Here is a 20255-nt window from a genome sequence, read left to right as displayed (position 1 = left end):
GAAAGTCAGTACACCTTGTACAGGTGTGTGTTTCCCAACACATATGAGTCATATGGGAGTACATGTGTGCATAGTTTAGTCTTTTTTAACCATTTCTTTTGAGTTCCTCCCAGCAATCTAGAATTAGGGAGAGGTTTGTTATTGTTATGTCACCCTGCATCCAATGCAGAACAGGCAGTGATGCTGAAGCTTTATGAGCTATGTGTTTGGCCAGATTGAGGTTAAACCAGTTTGTCCTCTCTTGAAGTGTATTACTTGCTGCACTGAGAATTCCATAAACAGTAGGAAGAGAACAGAGGTAAACACGGTCTCGTCCTGTGGAAACTCCTCAGCGTGGCACATTATCACTGCTGATATTGAACTAGGATTTAAAACTCATGGGATTCAAGGTAAGGCTTTTCTTTACTGTTAAAAGTTTACAACAGTACTTTTGACTTCACTGTTTTTGCTTAAAACAGTCTGTAAAGTAATGAAAATAAAGTTTGAATGTATAGCAAGTGCAGCCGTTTCTGTTATGAATGACTATGCAGCACTTGCACACGTTATGCTAATTTAATCTTTTTTTTTTTACTGTAATTTACATATGGGTTGATGTATTTATATTGCGAATTGCATTTAACTTGTATATTAAAATGAGAAGTATTACAAGCAGGAATGGTTACAAGGCAGTTATATTATGTTGAGACTGAGTATTTTACCATTATTTCTTTGGGGACCACTTTATCAACAAATTGCTACTCACTAGTACCTTATATTGAAAATAATGCTTCTGAAGCACATTTTCAGATCCTGTATATTTAATTTGTGATTACTATAAATATGCAAATTAATTAGATCATATACTGTAGATAGTAGTCAGTAATTGGATTGTTTTTGGAGCCGGTTTCATTGAAGTAAGACAACAAAATCTTTATAGTTGAACAGGTTATCAAAATATGTATCCTTACAGAGGATCATGGGAGAACCTGCTACCTCTTTGATTACACATGTTTAAAACCAAGGGTGTGGTTAAAAAGGTGAAGTCTGTTCACATTTTTCTTTTATTTGGCCTAACCTGTTCTTAACGCCCTCTTGTTACACTATCCCTGAACAATTCGTTGAATACCTCATAGTTTCGTCTATCTTTTTCTCTGCCAGTGGGAAAAATGCAGACAGTTGTATTAAGCATTAACATGTTTCAGGATTTCTTGTGCACCAAGATAAATGTCATTGTGCCAATTGGCAAACTCTAATGTAAATTTAAATGATGTTTGCTCAGTCTTGTTTCATTCTAAGAAGGTGTGCTTCTTTTCATTTACTGATTACCCATATGTTCATAATTCATGTTCTATTCTGTCATTGCATTATGACCAGCCATTAACAATTACATGTGTGCCAATAATAATTAGCACTGGAACTTGGGTGTTTTGTTGCTGCTGAATCATTTATTTTGCCTTTACAGGTTTGAGTTTTGGAGGCTTTTCTTCACTGTAAATGTTTACAAGTGAAATGGTATGTTATCACATTTTTTTATCCCATCATCTAAACTATATTTTATGCATTTTGTCTGATCTATCAAATATATTTTAAATCCTTGTGTAATTTCTTATAAAGAATAAATTATGAGTTATTTATTAATACAAATGCTAGCAGAGCATTTGGTAGAGGTGCTACATGTTTCTCATCAAAAACTCTTGTTATTCTGTTTTTTATTTTACATGCATTTAATTTCATGAAATTTTGAGGGGGACAATACACCATAATAGTATATTGTAATTTGCAGGCTCTTCATCGAAGAAGCCTTTCTGACAGCCTGCTGCTTGAAGATAATAATGTCTCTGGAGAGAGATTGGAGTACTCAGACCTGGACTTTCTAGAAGGTACAGCACTGTTTGATTATGAATTTTGTACATCAATGCATATTTTTTAAGCATCATTCTTTTACGAAACACTTGTACTGTGAATAAATCTGCTTTTGCCATGAACCTTAATATGGTGAAAATATAAGGATAAAATAGATTACACTTCCATTTCAGATAATGAAATTGTGGGTGCCAGTGGTCAGTTTGATCTAAAGAGGAATAAACAAAAGAAAAATGAAGATGTGGACATTTTGAAGTTGATTGATAATGACAAGGAGGTGACGAAGCATGGTTTGAAATCCAGCAAGAGCTTGGAAAGTCTGGATGTCAAAGCTCCAAATGAGGTCTGTGGACATTGCATTCACAATTTTTTGCAACCCTAAATCATAAATCATTATGATTTGTTCTGATTACAATGTTTCAACAGGTGTGGAAAGATTCATATGACAAGCTCTTCAATACTAAAGTCAGGAAATTCATGAAAGGAAACAAAGCTGCTAAGGAATACAGACATGGCACACACAATGGTCCAGTGACAACCCAAACACTTGACCGCAAAGGCAGGGTAAACGTTGCAGCTATACTTGAGAATGCAGATCGGAAGTGTCTCACTCCATATGAAACAGAACCTGACGAGAAAGTGGATCATGAATGGCCTATGATCCATTATGGTACCAATGATTCTACAGGTGAATACAACTCAGACATGTTACTACAAGGATCTGATCTAATGAGAGGTGCAAAAATCAAAGGCAACATTGCAAGTGATGTTTCATCACATCAGTCCAAAATGAACTTACCTGATGTTGGAAGTGAAATCAACCTACGGGGTCGAACATATACAGATTCAAACATAAATGTTGGTATTAGTACGCCAGATTCAAATCTTACACTGCCAAATACCCAAGGATCTCCAGTAATGCACCTCACAAAAGGTCATTTCAAAAGCCCAAATGCATTGCTTAATTCTTCTGATATGGATATGGATATGGATGTACCATCAATTAATCTCAAGAAGTCAAAATTTAAAATGGCAAAGTTTAGCTTCTCTGGAAACAAGAAAACAGACATCAATTATGATGAAAGTACAAAGGGGTCAAAATTAGCATTATCATCCCCTGAAGTAGCTGCAGGTCTTAATGGTTCTTCTGGTATACAAATTGATGGACCAAAAGCTGATTTCAAAGGTCTGAAAACAGACCTTCCAGACATAGACATGCATTCTGGAAAACTGAAAACACCCACTTTCAGCATGCCAGATTTTGATCTGTCGGGACACAAAATGAAGACACCTGACTATGATCTGAAGACCCCTGAAATGGATCTGTCAGCTCCAAAGTTTAAGGCAGACTTTGATTCCCAAGACATCAACATCAGAGGTCATAAGCCAGATATCACAGCCTCAGACATGGATTTTGATATTCCTAAAGGCACAATTACAGAACCAAATTTCAAGAAACCCAATCTTGACATGAATGCACCTGATCTCAACATAAATGTCCCTTCAGGTAAACTAAAGCTGCCAAAATTTGGTATCTCTGGAAGCAAAACAGTGGAACCTGATCTTAAAATAAAATCTCCAGACCTGAATCTCAAAAGCCCCCAAATTAAGGGAGGAATCAATACCCCAGACATGGAACTGAATCTGCCTCAATCTGATTTGAAAGGCCCAAACCTAGATATCAAATCACCCGATATTGATGTTAATGGCCCTTCAGGAAAATTTTATATGCCAAAGATAAAGATGCCCAGTTTTGGCCTTTCAGGTTTGAAAGGGCCACGTATGAATGTGGATGCTGGCATTGATCAGCCTGACCTTAATCTGAGTGCATCAACTCCTACACTAAATGCAGAAATAAATGGTCCTGACAGTGACATTTATGGACCTAATTCAGATTTCAAAGGTCTGAAAACGGACCTTACACTACCTGACATGGACATGCCATCTGGAAAAATGAAAATGCCTACTTTCAAGATGCCTGATTTTGGACTCTCAGGACCCAAAATAAAGACGCCTGACTATGATCTGAAGACCCCTGAAATGGATTTGTCAGCCCCAAAGTTTAAGGCAGACTTTGATTCCCCTGACTTCAACATTAAAGGCTATAAGACAGATATCACAGTACCTGACACGAATGTTGATTTCCCTAAAGGTAAAATTAAAGGACCTAATTTAAAGACACCCAGTCTTGACATGAATGCACATGACCTTGACATAGATGTCCCTTCAGGTAAACTAAAGCTGCCAAAATTTGGCATCTCCGGAAGCAAGACGGTAGGACCTGATCTTAAAATCAAATCTCCAGACCTGAATCTCAAAAGCCCCCAAATTAAGGGAGGAATCGATACTCCAGACATGGATCTGAATCTGCCTCAATCTGATTTGAAAGGCCCAAACCTAGATATCAAATCACCTGATATTGATGTTAATGGCCCTTCAGGAAAATTAAAAATGCCAAACCTAAATATGCCCAGTTTTGGCCTGTCAGGTTTGAAAGGGCCACACATGAATGTGGATACTGACATTGATCAGCCTGACCTTAATCTGAGTGCATCAACTCCCAAACTAAAAGCAGGGATAAATAGTCCTGACATTGACATCCATGGACCTAATGCTGATCTCAAAAGTCCAACAACAGACCTTAAACTTCCTGAAATTCCATCTGGAAAAATTAAAGTGCCCACTTTTAAGATGCCCGATTCTGGTCTCTCAGGACCCAATATGAAGATGCCTGACTATGATCTAAAGACACCTGAAATAGATTTGTCAGCTCCAAAGTTTAAAGCAGACTTTGATTCCCCAGACATCAACATTGATGGTCATAAGCCAGATATCACAGCACCCGATCTGAATGTTGATTTCCCTAAAGGTAAAATGAAAGGACCAAATTTCAAGAAACCCAATCTTGACATGAATGCACCTCGTATTGACAAGCCTTCTGGAAAAATGAAAATGCCCAATTTAAAGATGCCTAAGTTTGGTGCCACAGGACCAAAAATAAAGACACCTGACTATGATTTGAAGACCCCTGAAATGGATTTGTCAACTCCAACGTTTAAGGCAGACTTTGATTCCCCAGACATCAACTTTGGTGGTCATAAGCCAGATATCTCAACACCCGATCTGAATGTTGATTTCCCAAAAGGTAAAATGAAAGGAACAAATTTCAAGAAACCCAATCTTGACATGAATGCACCTGATCTCAACATAAATTCCCCTTCAGGTAAACTGAAGTTTCCCAAATTTGGCTTCTCAAGTGGCAAACCAAAAGGCCCAGATCTTAAAATCAAATCTCCAGACCTGAATCTCAAAAGCCCCAAAATTAAGGGAGGAATAGATACACCAGACATGGATCTGACTCTGCCTCAAACTGATTTTAAAGGCCCGAACTTAGATGTCAAATCACCTGATTTTGATGTTAATAGCCCATCAGGTAAATTTAAAATGCCAAACCTAAATATGCCCAGTTTTGGCCTGTCAGGTTTGAAAGGGCCACACATGAATGTGGATGCTGACATTGATCCGCCTGACCTTAATCTGAGTGCATCAACTCCCAAACTAAAAGCAGGAATAAATGGTCCTAATATTGATGTAAATGGACCTAATGTAGATCTCAGAGGTCCAAATACAGATCTTACTCTTCCAGACATTGACAAACCTTCTGGAAAAATGAAAATGCCCAAATTAAAGATGCCAAAGTTTGGTATCTCAGGACCAAAAATAAAGACACCTGACTATAATTTGAAGACCCCTGAAATGGATTTGTCAGCTCCAACGTTTAAGGCAGACTTTGATTCCCCAGACATCAACATTGGTGGTCATAAGCCAGATATCACAGCACCTGATCTGAATGTTGATTTCCCTAAAGGTAAAATGAAAGGACCAAATTTCAAGAAACCCAATCTTGACATGAACGCACCTGATCTCAACATAAATTCCCCTTCAGGTAAACTGAAGTTTCCTAAATTTGGCTTCTCAAGTGGCAAACCAAAAGGCCCAGATCTTAAAATCAAATCTCCAGACCTGAATCTCAAAAGCCCCAAAATTAAGGGAGGAATAGATACACCAGACATGGATCTGACTCTGCCTCAAACTGATTTTAAAGGCCCGAACTTAGATATCAAATCACCTGATTTTGATGTTAATAGCCCATCAGGTAAATTTAAAATGCCAAACCTAAATATGCCAAGTTTTGGCCTGTCAGGTTTGAAAGGGCCACACATGAATGTGGATGCTGACATTGAGCAGCCTGACCTGAGTCTGAGTGCATCAACTCCCAAACTAAAAGCAGGAATAAATGGTCCTGATATCGATGTACATGGACCTAATGTAGATCTCAGAGGTCCAAATACAGATCTTACACTTCCAGACATTGACAAGCCTTCTGGAAAAATGAAAATGCCCAATTTAAAGATGCCAAAATTTGGTGTCTCAGGACCAAAAATAAAGACACCTGACTATGATTTGAAGACCCCTGAAATGGATTTGTCAGCTCCAACGTTTAAGGCAGACTTTGATTCCCCAGACATCAACATTGGTGGTCATAAGCCAGATATCACAGCACCTGATCTGAATGTTGATTTCCCTAAAGGTAAAATGAAAGGACCAAATTTCAAGAAACCCAATCTTGACATGAACACACCTGATCTCAACATAAATTCCCCTTCAGGTAAACTGAAGTTTCCCAAATTTGGCTTCTCAAGTGGCAAACCAAAAGGCCCAGATCTTAAAATCAAATCTCCAGACCTGAATCTCAAAAGCCCCAAAATTAAGGGAGGAATAGATACACCAGACATGGATCTGACTCTGCCTCAAACTGATTTTAAAGGCCCGAACTTAGATATCAAATCACCTGATTTTGATGTTAATAGCCCATCAGGTAAATTTAAAATGGCAAACCTAAATATGCCCAGTTTTGGCCTGTCAGGTTTGAAAGGGCCACACATGAATGTGGATGCTGACATTGATCAGCCTGACCTTAATCTGAGTGCATCAACTCCCAAACTAAAAGCAGGAATAAATGGTCCTGATATCGATGTACATGGACCTAATGTAGATCTCAGAGGTCCAAATACAGATCTTACACTTCCAGACATTGACAAGCCTTCTGGAAAAATGAAAATGCCCAATTTAAAGATGCCAAAATTTGGTGTCTCAGGACCAAAAATAAAGACACCTGACTATGATTTGAAGACCCCTGAAATGGATTTGTCAGCTCCAACGTTTAAGGCAGACTTTGATTCCCCAGACATCAACATTGGTGGTCATAAGCCAGATATCACAGCACCTGATCTGAATGTTGATTTCCCTAAAGGTAAAATGAAAGGACCAAATTTCAAGAAACCCAATCTTGACATGAACGCACCTGATCTCAACATAAATTCCCCTTCAGGTAAACTGAAGTTTCCCAAATTTGGCTTCTCAAGTGGCAAACCAAAAGGCCCAGATCTTAAAATCAAATCTCCAGACCTGAATCTCAAAAGCCCCAAAATGAAGGGAGGAATAGATACACCAGACATGGATCTGACTCTGCCTCAAACTGATTTTAAAGGCCCGAACTTAGATATCAAATCACCTGATTTTGATGTTAATAGCCCATCAGGTAAATTTAAAATGCCAAACCTAAATATGCCCAGTTTTGGCCTGTCAGGTTTGAAAGGGCCACACATGAATGTGGATGCTGACATTGATCAGCCTGACCTTAATCTGAGTGCATCAACTCCCAAACTAAAAGCAGGAATAAATGGTCCTGATATTGATGTACATGGACCCAATGTAGATCTCAGAGGTCCAAATACAGATCTTACGCTTCCAGACATTGACAAGCCTTCAGGAAAAATGAAAATGCCCAAATTAAAGATGCCAAAGTTTGGCGTCTCAGGACCAAAAATAAAGACACCTGACTATGATTTGAAGACCCCTGAAATGGATTTGTCAGCTCCAAAGTTTAAGGCAGACTTTGATTCCCCAGACATCAACATTGGTGGTCATAAGCCAGATATCACAGCACCTGATCTGAATGTTGATTTCCCTAAAGGTAAAATGAAAGGACCAAATTTCAAGAAACCCAATCTTGACATGAATGCACCTGATCTCAACATAAATTCCCCTTCAGGTAAACTGAAGTTTCCCAAATTTGGCTTCTCAAGTGGCAAACCAAAAGGCCCAGATCTTAAAATCAAATCTCCAGACCTGAATCTCAAAAGCCCCAAAATTAAGGGAGGAATCGATTCACCAGACATGGATCTGACTTTGCCTCAAACTGATTTTAAAAGCCCGAACTTAGATGTCAAATCACCTGATTTTGATGTTAATAGCCCATCAGGTAAATTTAAAATGCCAAACCTAAATATGCCCAGTTTTGGCCTGTCAGGTTTGAAAGGGCCACACATGAATGTGGATGCTGACATTGATCCGCCTGACCTGAATCTGAGTGCATCAACTCCCAAACTAAAAGCAGGAATAAATGGTCCTGATATTGATGTACATGGACCTAATGTAGATCTCAGAGGTCCAAATACAGATCTTACACTTCCAGACATTGACAAGCCTTCTGGAAAAATGAAAATGCCCAAATTAAAGATGCCAAAGTTTGGCGTCTCAGGACCAAAAATAAAGACACCTGACTATGATTTGAAGACCCCTGAAATTGATTTGTCAGCTCCAAAGTTTAAGGCAGACTTTGATTCCCCAGACATCAACATTGGTGGTCATAAGCCAGATATCACAGCACCTGATCTGAATGTTGATTTTCCTAAAGGTAAAATGAAAGGACCAAATTTCAAGAAACCCAATCTTGACATGAACGCACCTGATCTCAACATAAATTCCCCTTCAGGTAAACTGAAGTTTCCCAAATTTGGCTTCTCAAGTGGCAAACCAAAAGGCCCAGATCTTAAAATCAAATCTCCAGACCTGAATCTCAAAAGCCCCAAAATTAAGGGAGGAATAGATACACCAGACATGGATCTGACTCTGCCTCAAACTGATTTTAAAGGGCCGAACTTGGATATCAAATCACCTGATTTTGATGTTAATAGCCCATCAGGTAAATTTAAAATGCCAAACCTAAATATGCCCAGTTTTGGCCTGTCAGGTTTGAAAGGGCCACACATGAATGTGGATTCTGACATTGAGCAGCCTGACCTGAATCTGAGTGCATCAACTCCCAAACTAAAAGCAGGAATAAATGGTCCTGATATCGATGTACATGGACCTAATGTAGATCTCAGAGGTCCAAATACAGATCTTACGCTTCCAGACATTGACAAGCCTTCTGGAAAAATGAAAATTCCCACTTTAAAGATGCCAAAGTTTGGTGTCTCAGGACCAAAGATAAAGACACCTGACTATGATTTGAAGCCCCCTGAAATGGATTTGTCAGCTCCAAAGTTTAATGCTGACTTTGATTCACCAGACATCAACATCAGAGGTCATAAGCCAGATTTCACAGCCCAAGACATGGATGTCAATGTTCCTAAAGGTAAAATGAAAGGACCAAATTTCAAGAAACCCAATCTTGACATGAATGCACCTGACCTTGACATAAAAGCCCCTTCAGGGAAACTGAAGCTGCCAAAAATTGGCTTCTCAGATAGCAAACCAAAAGGGTCCAATTTTAACATCAAATCTCCAGACCTGAATATTAAAAGCCCCAATATTAAGGGAGGAATCGATACCCCAGACATGGATCTTACTCTGCCTCAAGCTGATTTAAAAGGCCCAAACCTAGATCTCAAATCAACTGATATTGATTTTAATGGTCCTTCAGGTAAATTGAATATGCCAAAGTTAAAGATGCCCAGTTTTGGCCTTTCAGGTTCGAAAGGGCCACATATGGATATGGATGCTGACATTGATCCGGCCGACCTTAATCTGAGTGCATCAACTCTCAAATTAAATGCAGGGTTAAATGGTCCCGATATTGATGTACATAGACCTAAACTTGATTTCAAGGGTACAGACACGAACCTTGCATTTCCAGACATGGACATGCCATCTGGTAAAATGAAGATGCCAACTTTAAAGATGCCTGATATTGGTTTCTCAGGACCCAAAATAAAGACGCCTGACTATGATCTAAAGACCCCTAAAATGGATCTCTCAGCGCCAAAGATTAAAGCTGATTTTGATTCCCCAGACATCAATATCAGAAGTCATAAGCCAGATTTCACAGCCCCAGATATGAGCGTTGATTTTCCTAAAGGTAAAATTAAAGGACCAAATGTCAAGAAACCCCATCTTAATGTGAATGCACCGGACTTTGACATTGACGCTCCTCCTGGGAATCTTCAATTCAACTCTCCAAAGATGAATCTCAAAACCCCGCGAATTAAAGGAGGAACTGATAGCCCTGACTTTCAAGGCCTGGGGCCTGATGTTGATTTTGGTGCCTATCCGCAAGTACACACTTACAACTTTGCCGTCCCAAGAGGGAAAATAGAGTCAGACAGAACAAATGATCTTGATATCAGAAAACCGTCTTATCAGAAATATGGTGCCTCAGAATTTAACATGCAGGACCCTTATTTCGACTTGAACAGAGACATGAAATTTTCAGATAAAGCCCAGTGGCCTGCAATGCAAAAACATCTCTCCGGCTCACCTGATTTTACAATGGCTTTACCCACCTCCAAGACCAGAATCTCTGGTGTACGTCCAACATCATCAGATGTTTACTACACTGCTATGCCTGGGGCACTCAGGTCAAGAGATCATAAAACAAACGCAAACAACTTTGGTATTGATGACAACTGGAACAATATATCAGTGCCTAGACTTCAAGTTACAAGAAGCAGAGAGAATTTGGCTGTGAGAAATTCAAATATGGGAATGAGTACCATGCAAAGATCACCCCATATGGGAGGTAATGCAGGTTATAGGAACACTCGTGTGGTTCCTGGACGTAATTACACTACCGATGACATATGCTACACTTATAAAGGGATGCCTAGAAGAGATGGATGGGGAAGTGGGCAAACTGAACATAGTCGCAGACAGACAATGAGACGTCTGCAAATGCATGCAATGGATCTGGAGGTTCCAGAAAGCACTTTGAAAGGTTCAAAATTTAGAGGTCTTAAACTAATATAATTGGAAAATTAAAAGGAAGGTATGTGAGAGATAAGAAGGAGCTTGTCCTTGGTAATCATCAAAAAACTTCAAGTAGATACTGGAAGTTGGGTTGAGCAAACTTAACACTGATGAAAAAAAAACCTTATAGAGGAGATGTTATATTGGAAAACATAAACTTGCACTTATAGATCATTAGCCTCTTTATAAAAACATTCCAATACAGTTTCTAAATCTTTTTTATTTTTATTTTTTATAATGACGATATTATGTGGAGCTTGCCTGACTAAATATTGTAAATCATAGGCTATTTTGTAAAGTATTTAAAATGCTACAGTGATGTATAAATACAATGTGGATGATATATGTCAAAAGGTATTGTCTGAAAAATAGTTTGTCTGTCAGGTGAATGTCTTGTTTCTTGCCATCTTTTTTTAGATACTCATCTATTATCTCATATTTGTTTTTAGCATTGTTATGCTCAGTGATACAGTAAGGACTGGGGTGATTTTTTTTTTTGAAGGATGTTTATAAATAATTTGTAAAATATTCCTTCTAACATTGTTACTACCTCTTTTGTTGATATACAAAAGTAGCTGTTATTATAGAATACTTAAGATGTTATGTGATTGAAAAAAACAAATGTACCCTTTGCTGAAGTGGTTATTTTGAAAATGTTTACTTAAATGTTACATTAAAAATATCAAACCTGGAAAGCTGTTATAAACATTCTTCTAGCCCATTTATTAAAGAACTGACCCAAACAAATCACAAATGATTCACATTTTAGAGCTAGCAAGTTAGACCTTAATTGTGGACTTATTTACACAAAATTGTGATTGGTCTTCTGTCATTTATTTGCATACTGAATTGTGATTGGAATTTTGTTCCAAACACATTTTATACACTGTACTGTCAAACTGTTGCTGCAGCTGACTGTTCTGTCTTAATGACGACTATAGTCAGAGCTATGGTGTGCTTTTCTCCTGGAATGAGAAAAAGAGGTGCTGTTGCGCTTGTGTGCATACGGGTTTGAATCCGCCCTGGGTCATATCCCAGTCCTCTCTTTTTTCACTGATATATTTTACCTAGCAACTTCTAGAAAGTGATGTTAAAATATTTGGAAATTGATGGAAATTCATTGATTAAAAGGGTGAAAACTATCATATAGCCTAATATTATGCAATATGTTATTGGTGACCTGTAGAGGCAAACAAATATGAAAATCTATCATATAGCCATATATTATGGGTCTAAATGAACGAAATTGAAAGAAAAAGCGACTTTTTAATTTTTTTTATAATTATGTTTATTGAATTTTCATTATAATACAAATATAACAAGACATCACACACACACACACACAAAAAAAATATATATATATATACATACAATAAAATGAAATAAAGGAACACCAATAGCTCAGATTTGTATATAAAACAGGACTACACCATAATAAAACAGATTAAAGAATAAAAACAAAACAATAACATATTTCAAAAAGATGCAGAAGAGGACAAAGGTCCAGAGAGTTAAACAATTACAAAATTCCGTGTAATATAATAGGGCAAAGATGAGTTTCCAAATAGCCCAGATATGGTCCAGACTATAAAACTGGCATGTTTTTTTTTTATGTAATATAGGTAAGACGCTCCAGGGGAATCAACTCAAAAATAACCTTATGCCAAACTTTAAGAGATGGAGATTTTTTTCTGGCAGCAAAGGATATAATATTAAACTATTTCTTTTAGCAGATGAAACAATGCGTCCAGTATGAAAAATCGACTTTTATAACTTCAAAATTAAAACCTCTAGGCATTTTGACATTAAATTAAAGTTATTAGAAGTTAGAAATACCATACAATATCTAGTTCCTAGTATTAGTTACCATAAATAAATAAAACAAAATCACAAAGTGATTTAACGACGTTTATTATGGTTTTAAATCAGTAAGTTAATAACAAACTACCTTTTGGCAGATGCTTACCATTTCAGGGTTACGCAAGGGAAAGAGGTTTTGTATAGTTACAGCCAGGTCTTGCTTTCCGGATGCATTCGGATTTTTTCGGCCTCTTGCCTCCATTTTGTACCGACTGACTCCGGGATTTCCGGGATTTCGTAGAACTGGGTTCGCTGAAGTCCAGCGGTCCGCCGTTGAACAATATCGCCCTCGATCAGTGGGCAGCAATGTCAATAGCAACAAGCGACCCGGTTTCGTGAATCTTTGACTTTCGAGCTTTCATTTCACACTGTGAACTGTTTGGAATAAGTTTGCAGAGTTGGCAAACCAGCCTTCAGAATTCAGTTGACCAGCCTTCAGAATGACAGCGGACCACAGTAAACTCTCCCTCGACTAGTTAACAGTTTCTTAGTTAACGTTACCAGTTTTACTCGGTGGCCGATCAGACAGCGGATCATCGGCGAAAGAGCACCCAGTTACTGTTTAACATTAATGTTGTTTGGGACAGGATCTCACACCGCACACGACAGGTAAGCTTTGCCAACGTCTTTATAGCCGGAAGAGCTGTGAACGTATCAAGTTAACCTATTTGTTATTGTTATGACATGTTTTAATGGATACACAAGTTATTTAGCGCTAAGGTTTTGCATGGTTTACTGGTGTTGTTTTTGTTAATCAACGAGTCGTTCAGACAGGTTTTGTGAACAGGTTCAACGATTCATTGAAATGATTCGTTTCAAAATAAACTTTTGTTTACAAATCTCCAACATTTGTGTTGTTCAGAACATCGTTAGTCGCTCAAACGTTTTGTTTTTGCCCAATACACATAAGCGGTTAAACCTGTATCACGACTGTTAAGGATCCTATGGGATGACAGGTATGGTCGCTTCGGTCTGTGTGCACACGCACAGTTTAAATATTTGTTGACTCAGATGATCATGTTTGCAACATTATACACAACACGTCATTTTCACAATCTGGTTTGACCTGCTTTGCTCCATTATTCTTTTCCTTCTTTTTGCTCTGAAATTATTTTAAATCTATAAACACATTGGTCTGACATGACAGCAGTTTATGATACTGATCTTAAATAGTAAGCTATAGGCTATGCTTCAAATATGGTATCTTTATCTGTATTACATGCTTTTAGAGACATGTAAAGCCTAACATATGAAATATCAGTCTAATAATAGTCTTTTAAACGAACCTTTAGACAAAATCTATAACAAATTAAAATAAAATAAAATTTAATATGCTTTTTAGAGTATGTTTTGTATCATATTTGATACATCAGGTTTTTATGGCCTATATGATATGATGAGAATATAGATCTCATACTCGAGAATGAAAAAACACCTCAAGAGGCCTAAAATTTGCTTTTAATTATATGGTCTAAAAGTAATTAGAAATTTTGATAGCTTGTTATAGCCTATATTATAACTTGTAATGTAAATCTTTATAACAGTTTAACAGACTACTAACATAAAATGCATATAAATATCAGTTGCCATTCTATATCTCCAAATAAATGTGGTTAAGATTGTATTTAAATGCTTTATTATCAAAGCTCTGTAGTTTGTATTATTGGGGTGCAAAACATACAATGCAATGCAATACAATAACGATTGAGAGGTGTACAAATAAACATTCCTCAAAAGCCTGATGTATTGTATTTGACATTATGTATGGATAATCAAGTAAACCTAAGTTGCTTCAGTCCAGTAAATGATTAATGTTTTAATCATTAAAGATTTCACAATAAAAAGACATCCACGATCTGAAGGAGGAATTTTACTAGAAGGTCTTTAAGCTTGCTAAAAAAAAAGTATCGATCAGAGGACAGAAGGCATGTAGATTATGTTTTTCATCATTTTGACCATGTTGATAATTTAGAGGCCTTAGAAATTCATTTATCAAAAGTGATACTGTAGGTTTTATAAGGTTAAACGGGTCATGAGATTATTTCCAGCTGCCAAGTAAAAATGTACTATTGAAATCAAGTCTGCACTTTTTATATATAGTTTATTATGAGTCTAGTAAAAACAGTTGTGGATGTATTTTACACGGTTGTCAGAGACAAAAGTAATTTTTCTCACAAAATGTTACAGGTGGGAATAAATGACAGCCTTATTTGACACCAGGCATTGTTTTTGTGGTATTGATGTTGATCTTGCAGTCCTGATCAAATTTAGTCAGCTGTCAGTTTGAGCGCAGAAACTTTAAAGATTAAACTCCTACCTCCTTACACGTTTCACGTCTACTATTATGCGTATCATTAATCACAAACATTTTCTTGGAACAGCTTGGTGTAATAAACAAGGCCTCTGACAGATTTGGTATGGCTGATTAGAGAGAGAAACTCGCCTGCCTGTTTTGGCCTGTTATGTGAAGAATGCTAAGCTTATTTTTCTATGTTTTGTGGTGTATTTAATGCTTTTAAAATTTTAATAGGTGGTTTCTTGTAAGATGAAACTCTTAGGTTGTATTTACCACATTTTGGGCAGTTTGCCTTCTTCTCTTTGTAGAAACTGTGTATTTGTTTGCCTCTACAGGTCACCAGGTTTGCTTAGTAGAGGCTGGTTTATTTCTTTATTGCAGTATCCATGTGTTGTCGATCACATGTAGATTTCAGGAATCAACCCATAATATTCGTTTTTTTTTAGTTTATTAGGTATGTGTGCTACCTTTGTAGTTTTATTCATTCATGTTCATAGACAAGGCCATGATGAAATAGAGCAGCGACAGGCGTTTCAAATACAGTGTGTAATAGTTTGAATGTAAATAAGATGAGCCATTCGTGTCATTAGCATACAGGTTTTATTCAGTGTTTGCCACAATCCCCATGCTTCGACCATTTTCACACTCTCTCGCTTTCCATAAGTCGTTGTGTGACTGCAGATCCTGCTTAGCGACATTCTGGTTAGTCCTGCTGTAGTTTTGTATCACCCCACTTCATCTGTGGACGTGTGCTAGCACTTCTGACTGAACTGGGAACGTTTCTGGAGTTCCATACTGGAAGGAAAATTAATGGGGGGGGGGGGGATATGAATTTTTAATTTAGTTTTATTCTATATTAACTTTCTATAGTTTGCTGCCCACTGCTGAGTAGATCGTGGAAGTTTCAGTTGGTTTGAGAGGTACTGTGACGCTACGTTGATGATGTTAACCACCAATGAATGTCACTGTGATGAGTCATGTTTTTAACTTTTAAAGGATTATTTTAGCGACAACCGTCTTTTTATTAATCTTTTCTATTTATATCTGAAGTCTGATGGCTGTAATTCTTTCACCTTGCAGAGTTTTTGTGAGGATACCGAGTGCAGAAGATTGAGGTGACTTGACGTCTCCCAAAATTCACCAGGATGCCGATTCCTCCTCCTCCCCCTCCACCTGGACCTCCACCACCCCCCAGCTTTAGCCAGGTCAGTGTAAAGCGAAGAGCGTTCTTGCTGAGACGAATGCAGCAGGTTTTTTATTAATTTTTTTTCTGCAGATTTTAAAGCCGCCTCTCCTTACTTAATTGAGTTCTTTTTTTGTTGCTTATTGTGCTTAAACAGTTAAAGACACGTAAAATAATTGCTGAGTATTCGGGTAAACACAGCCAGTGGGGGCTGCTCGATTATGGAAAAAATCATAATCACGATTATTTTGGTCAGTATTGAAATCACGATTATGTAACACGGTTATTTCACATGACTTTGGGAACATGTTGCGTTTATTAAAAAGACACCTTTCAACAATTCTCAAAAAATCTGAAGAAATTTGTTATGGATGCCTGGGTTATGGAGGACGTTGAGGGGGTTGTGGATTGCTGTTTCTGTTTCTTTATTAGATTGGCATAGGTCACTCTGTGTTTAATTTTCAAGTGGTTAAACAAATTCTTGATGTTCCCTTGCGTTGCAGCCACTACCATGTAGTAAATCTTGCACGTAGCATGTTTCTGCTCGTCATGGGATTCCTCGAAGCCAAACTGTTCCCAGACAGTGTCGTTGGTTTTGTCTTTTTTGCTTACCAAACGCTGCTGTGGCCGCCTTCCTTCCGCCATCTTTACTCGCGCTGAGTTTTTAAATTCCAGCGGATGATATGCACACGACTTGCCTCCCTGACTGTATAGGCTGAGAGAGTTTATGGCTTCGGGAGGGGCGAATATGCGCGTGTCAATCAGAACACAAGACAAAATAAGAGTGTTCTTGCAAAACAGAACATGGCAAATTTAATCGGTTTTACTCGATTATACTATTTTGGTGATCGTTGGGAGCCAAGATTGAAATTGAAATCGAAATCGAAATTCAATTAATTGCACAGCCCTAACAGTCAGTTATATTTTAAGTGATCGTAAACATTTGAGAAATAAGACGCATGTGTTACAGTAAATGTGCTAAATAATGAGATAATATAAAAAATATCTGGCAGTTTTTACCAATGGTATTGATGTCAAAATTGTTGCTAGTAACTTTGGAAAACCACTGGCCACAGTGGCTGGCGAGCAAAAAAGTTAACGTCAAGCCCTACTTGTGAGTGTAAAAATGTACATTATTAATTCATAAATATCATTAGGTTTAATTCAGAAATGTCATTATGTTTTATATATTTAATATTTTTCAAGGCCATTATTTTACAACAAAAAAAAAAAATATATTATCATTATGTTTTTGGAGTTTGGAGAGTGACACCACACAAGGCACAACTAACCTTGTCATAAAAATCTGATATTTTTAGAGACTTTCTTTGATTCACGGTCATTAGGGTCTGCAGAGGTCCTCTCTATATTATTATTTCCAGTTTTATGATTTGTATGTATGTTTCTGCATGTTGGTCAACCACATGACTTTCATTTGGTGGACAATTCTAAAATATATAAAACAAAAAATAAATGTAATAAAAAATAATGTATTTTTTCATTATAACCCTTAAATTGTTTTATTTTATCCCCCACAAAAAATATTGTAAATTAATGAATTTTAATCCAGAAATTACCAACCAATTTCAGCATAGAAATTTAAGTTTATGAATTCAAGTCAATTTTAATATATAATATTTAATAAATTAATAGATCTATTTTGCAACATACAAATGTGTTTACGTTCAGGCGAACACCGCAACTCCGAAACTCAATCAAAATAATGCGAAAGGAAGAGGAGCTCTGCTGTCAGACATCTGCAAAGGTGCCAAACTGAAGAAGACCGGTCCGGTTAATGACAGAAGTGCACCGATCATTGAAAGTAAGTCAGCTGTGTGCTTTTATGCTGAAAATACAGTTAATGTTTGACATGACCTGCCTAACAATGTTTTTTTTTGGCAGAGCCTGGAGGTCGAGGTGGCAGTGGTGGTGGTGGTGGTGGTGGTGGTGGAGGTGGAGGTGGTGGAGGATTTGGAGGTGGTTCTGGGCCAAAGGCTATGGGAGGGTTGTTCAGTGGAGGAGTGCCTAAACTACGACCAGTCGGAGGTAAGTTCCCCTTTTACACCAAGTACTTCAATGATATGTTGTTATTATCTCCAACTGTTTTTTAATGTGTCTCCACAGACAGCTCTGTAGGACGGTCAGCGTTGCGGCCGCCTGGCTCTCGCCCTGCTGTACCTCGTGTTCCGAGTCATTCTGAAACGGACAGCTCCAGTCGTGGTGATGGAGGTCGCTCCTCACCTCCTGAACAACCACGAAACCAACGTTTCAGCCTGCCAGATGTCTCCAAACAATCTGCTGCCAGCAGCTCCGCAAAACCCGCCAACTCCGCTCCACCTCCACCCCCGCCATTCAATCGCGGGGGCAACCGCGGACCCTCAGCCCAACCGAGTTCTGGGGCACATAGTCGTGAGAAACCCCTTCCACCACCACCACTTGCAAGCAAGGGGCCTCCACCACCTCCATCTTCTGCTCGCGATGGGCCCCCTAAACATCTCCCCGTTTCATCTCGCTCCTCTTCATCCTCCTCCTCTTCTTCAAACGCACCCCCACCCCCTCCTCCTTATCGTCAGCCGCCGTCTGCGAATGGAGACCCTGCCCCGGAATTGCCGCAGAGGCGAAACTCGCTGAACAAGAGAGGCCATGCTAACGTCCGTGGCCAGGCTCCTCCTCCACCGCTTGCCCAGCAGAACAGACGACCCCCACCACCAGTACGCGATCCAGTGGGCCGTAGCACAGGTAAAAAAGTTTGAAGCGGTTTAGGTCACCTCAACATGTAGTCTCACTATTGAGTGCCTTCCCTCTCAGTTCCTGAAGGATTGTTCCCATTTATCTTTTTTCTTTCTACGGATTTAAAAAACAAAAACAAATCACTAAACAGTTATAAGCCATGAACCAAACCAACTTGCTACGACATGAATCGCAACAATACAAACTTAGATTTGAAGCAACAAAGTATTTGAAAATCTGACAAAAAGATAAGACTATGTGCTTAAAGCCACACTAAGTAGAAATTGTGTTTTTGTCAAACAGCGACCCCTAGAGTCGCTGTGGAATACTTGCACTGTCGTAAATATATTATATTATAACATTTTTACATGATTGCAGATAAATCACAAGTAAATAGTCTATAGTCTAGGCCTACTGTATAATTTAATTTGTGTTGTTTTTATTGGAATGTAAACATTACAAAATGCCAGATAACATCAATTAAGTTAAATGTACGTCGCATTATTTCATAACATTGGCCGTTATGATGTCATTAGACATGATTATTGCAATTTATCATAATAGTTTGCAAATTGTGCTCGTTTACACTATTTACAACCTCTACGTTAGGCTTATTTATGATAATTATGTGAGATATTGAAAGCTGTTCTCATGATAATCGCAGGAATCAATCAACAGCGTCGTCTGATATCCCTCAGGACTACGTGATAAATACACCTCACAACACCTGAGTTCAGCTGGCAAACTAATTCGTGAGGCATAGCTATCTGATTTATCAAAACGATTCCATTTACACCTGGTCACATAAATGTATTTTTGCGAAACGGATTTAAATTCGATCTTCAATTCTTGCGCTTTATGCAGATTTAATGGAGTTCACGTCACCGAAAGCAACAGATATGAGCTGCATTTTATAGATCATCAGCTAAAATTTCAAAATCAAAGACCGCAATAAGAGAGAGCAGTAACAGCCCTGGTAAGATCATTTCGTTTCTTTACTTTTAATGATGAAGATTGTGTGTTAAGCGTCTGCGACTTACTTTCACTTTGATTTGCTATAGTTTGCACGTTGGCTTGATGCAGTTGCTCATCTGCGGTGATGCGTGTTCCAGCGCGTCGTCATATCTGGATATAACATATAGCCTATACAACGCTCTCACACGTTTTTTTTTAGTTTTTTTTTAGCATTTTTGGGAGGAGTACAATTTACATATGTGGTTTCAAAAACCATATGCATTTACACTTGTCCAG

The 20255-nt window shown here is 38.1% G+C and overlaps 2 protein-coding genes across 2 annotated transcripts in view; both read left to right on the top strand.

The window, feature by feature from the left end:
- The first annotated feature begins 276 nt into the window (after positions 1 to 276).
- On the top strand, positions 277 to 11630 carry LOC309488146 (uncharacterized protein). The gene is made up of 5 exons (XM_082156182.1): positions 277 to 389; positions 1442 to 1491; positions 1763 to 1859; positions 2016 to 2185; positions 2269 to 11630. Exons 2-5 carry the CDS (start codon positions 1474 to 1476, stop codon positions 10933 to 10935), a joined length of 8952 nt encoding a protein of 2983 aa, XP_082012308.1. The 5' UTR covers positions 277 to 389; positions 1442 to 1473; the 3' UTR covers positions 10936 to 11630.
- Positions 11631 to 12812: 1182 nt separating this feature from the next.
- Positions 12813 to 20255, top strand: part of wipf2a (WAS/WASL interacting protein family, member 2a) — a 10107-nt gene continuing 2664 nt past the window's right edge. Inside the window, exons 1-5 of the mRNA XM_082155302.1 lie at positions 12813 to 13404; positions 16172 to 16296; positions 17964 to 18096; positions 18177 to 18320; positions 18399 to 19021. Coding sequence (XP_082011428.1) covers positions 16237 to 16296; positions 17964 to 18096; positions 18177 to 18320; positions 18399 to 19021 — 960 coding nt within the window. The 5' untranslated portion in view covers positions 12813 to 13404; positions 16172 to 16236. The remainder of the gene's footprint in view (positions 13405 to 16171; positions 16297 to 17963; positions 18097 to 18176; positions 18321 to 18398; positions 19022 to 20255) is intronic.

Source organism: Leuciscus leuciscus (genome assembly GCF_965113295.1).
Source record: "Leuciscus leuciscus genome assembly, chromosome: 23".
NCBI lineage: Eukaryota > Metazoa > Chordata > Actinopteri > Cypriniformes > Leuciscidae > Leuciscus > Leuciscus leuciscus.
This window is presented reverse-complemented; position numbering and strand designations above follow the sequence as displayed.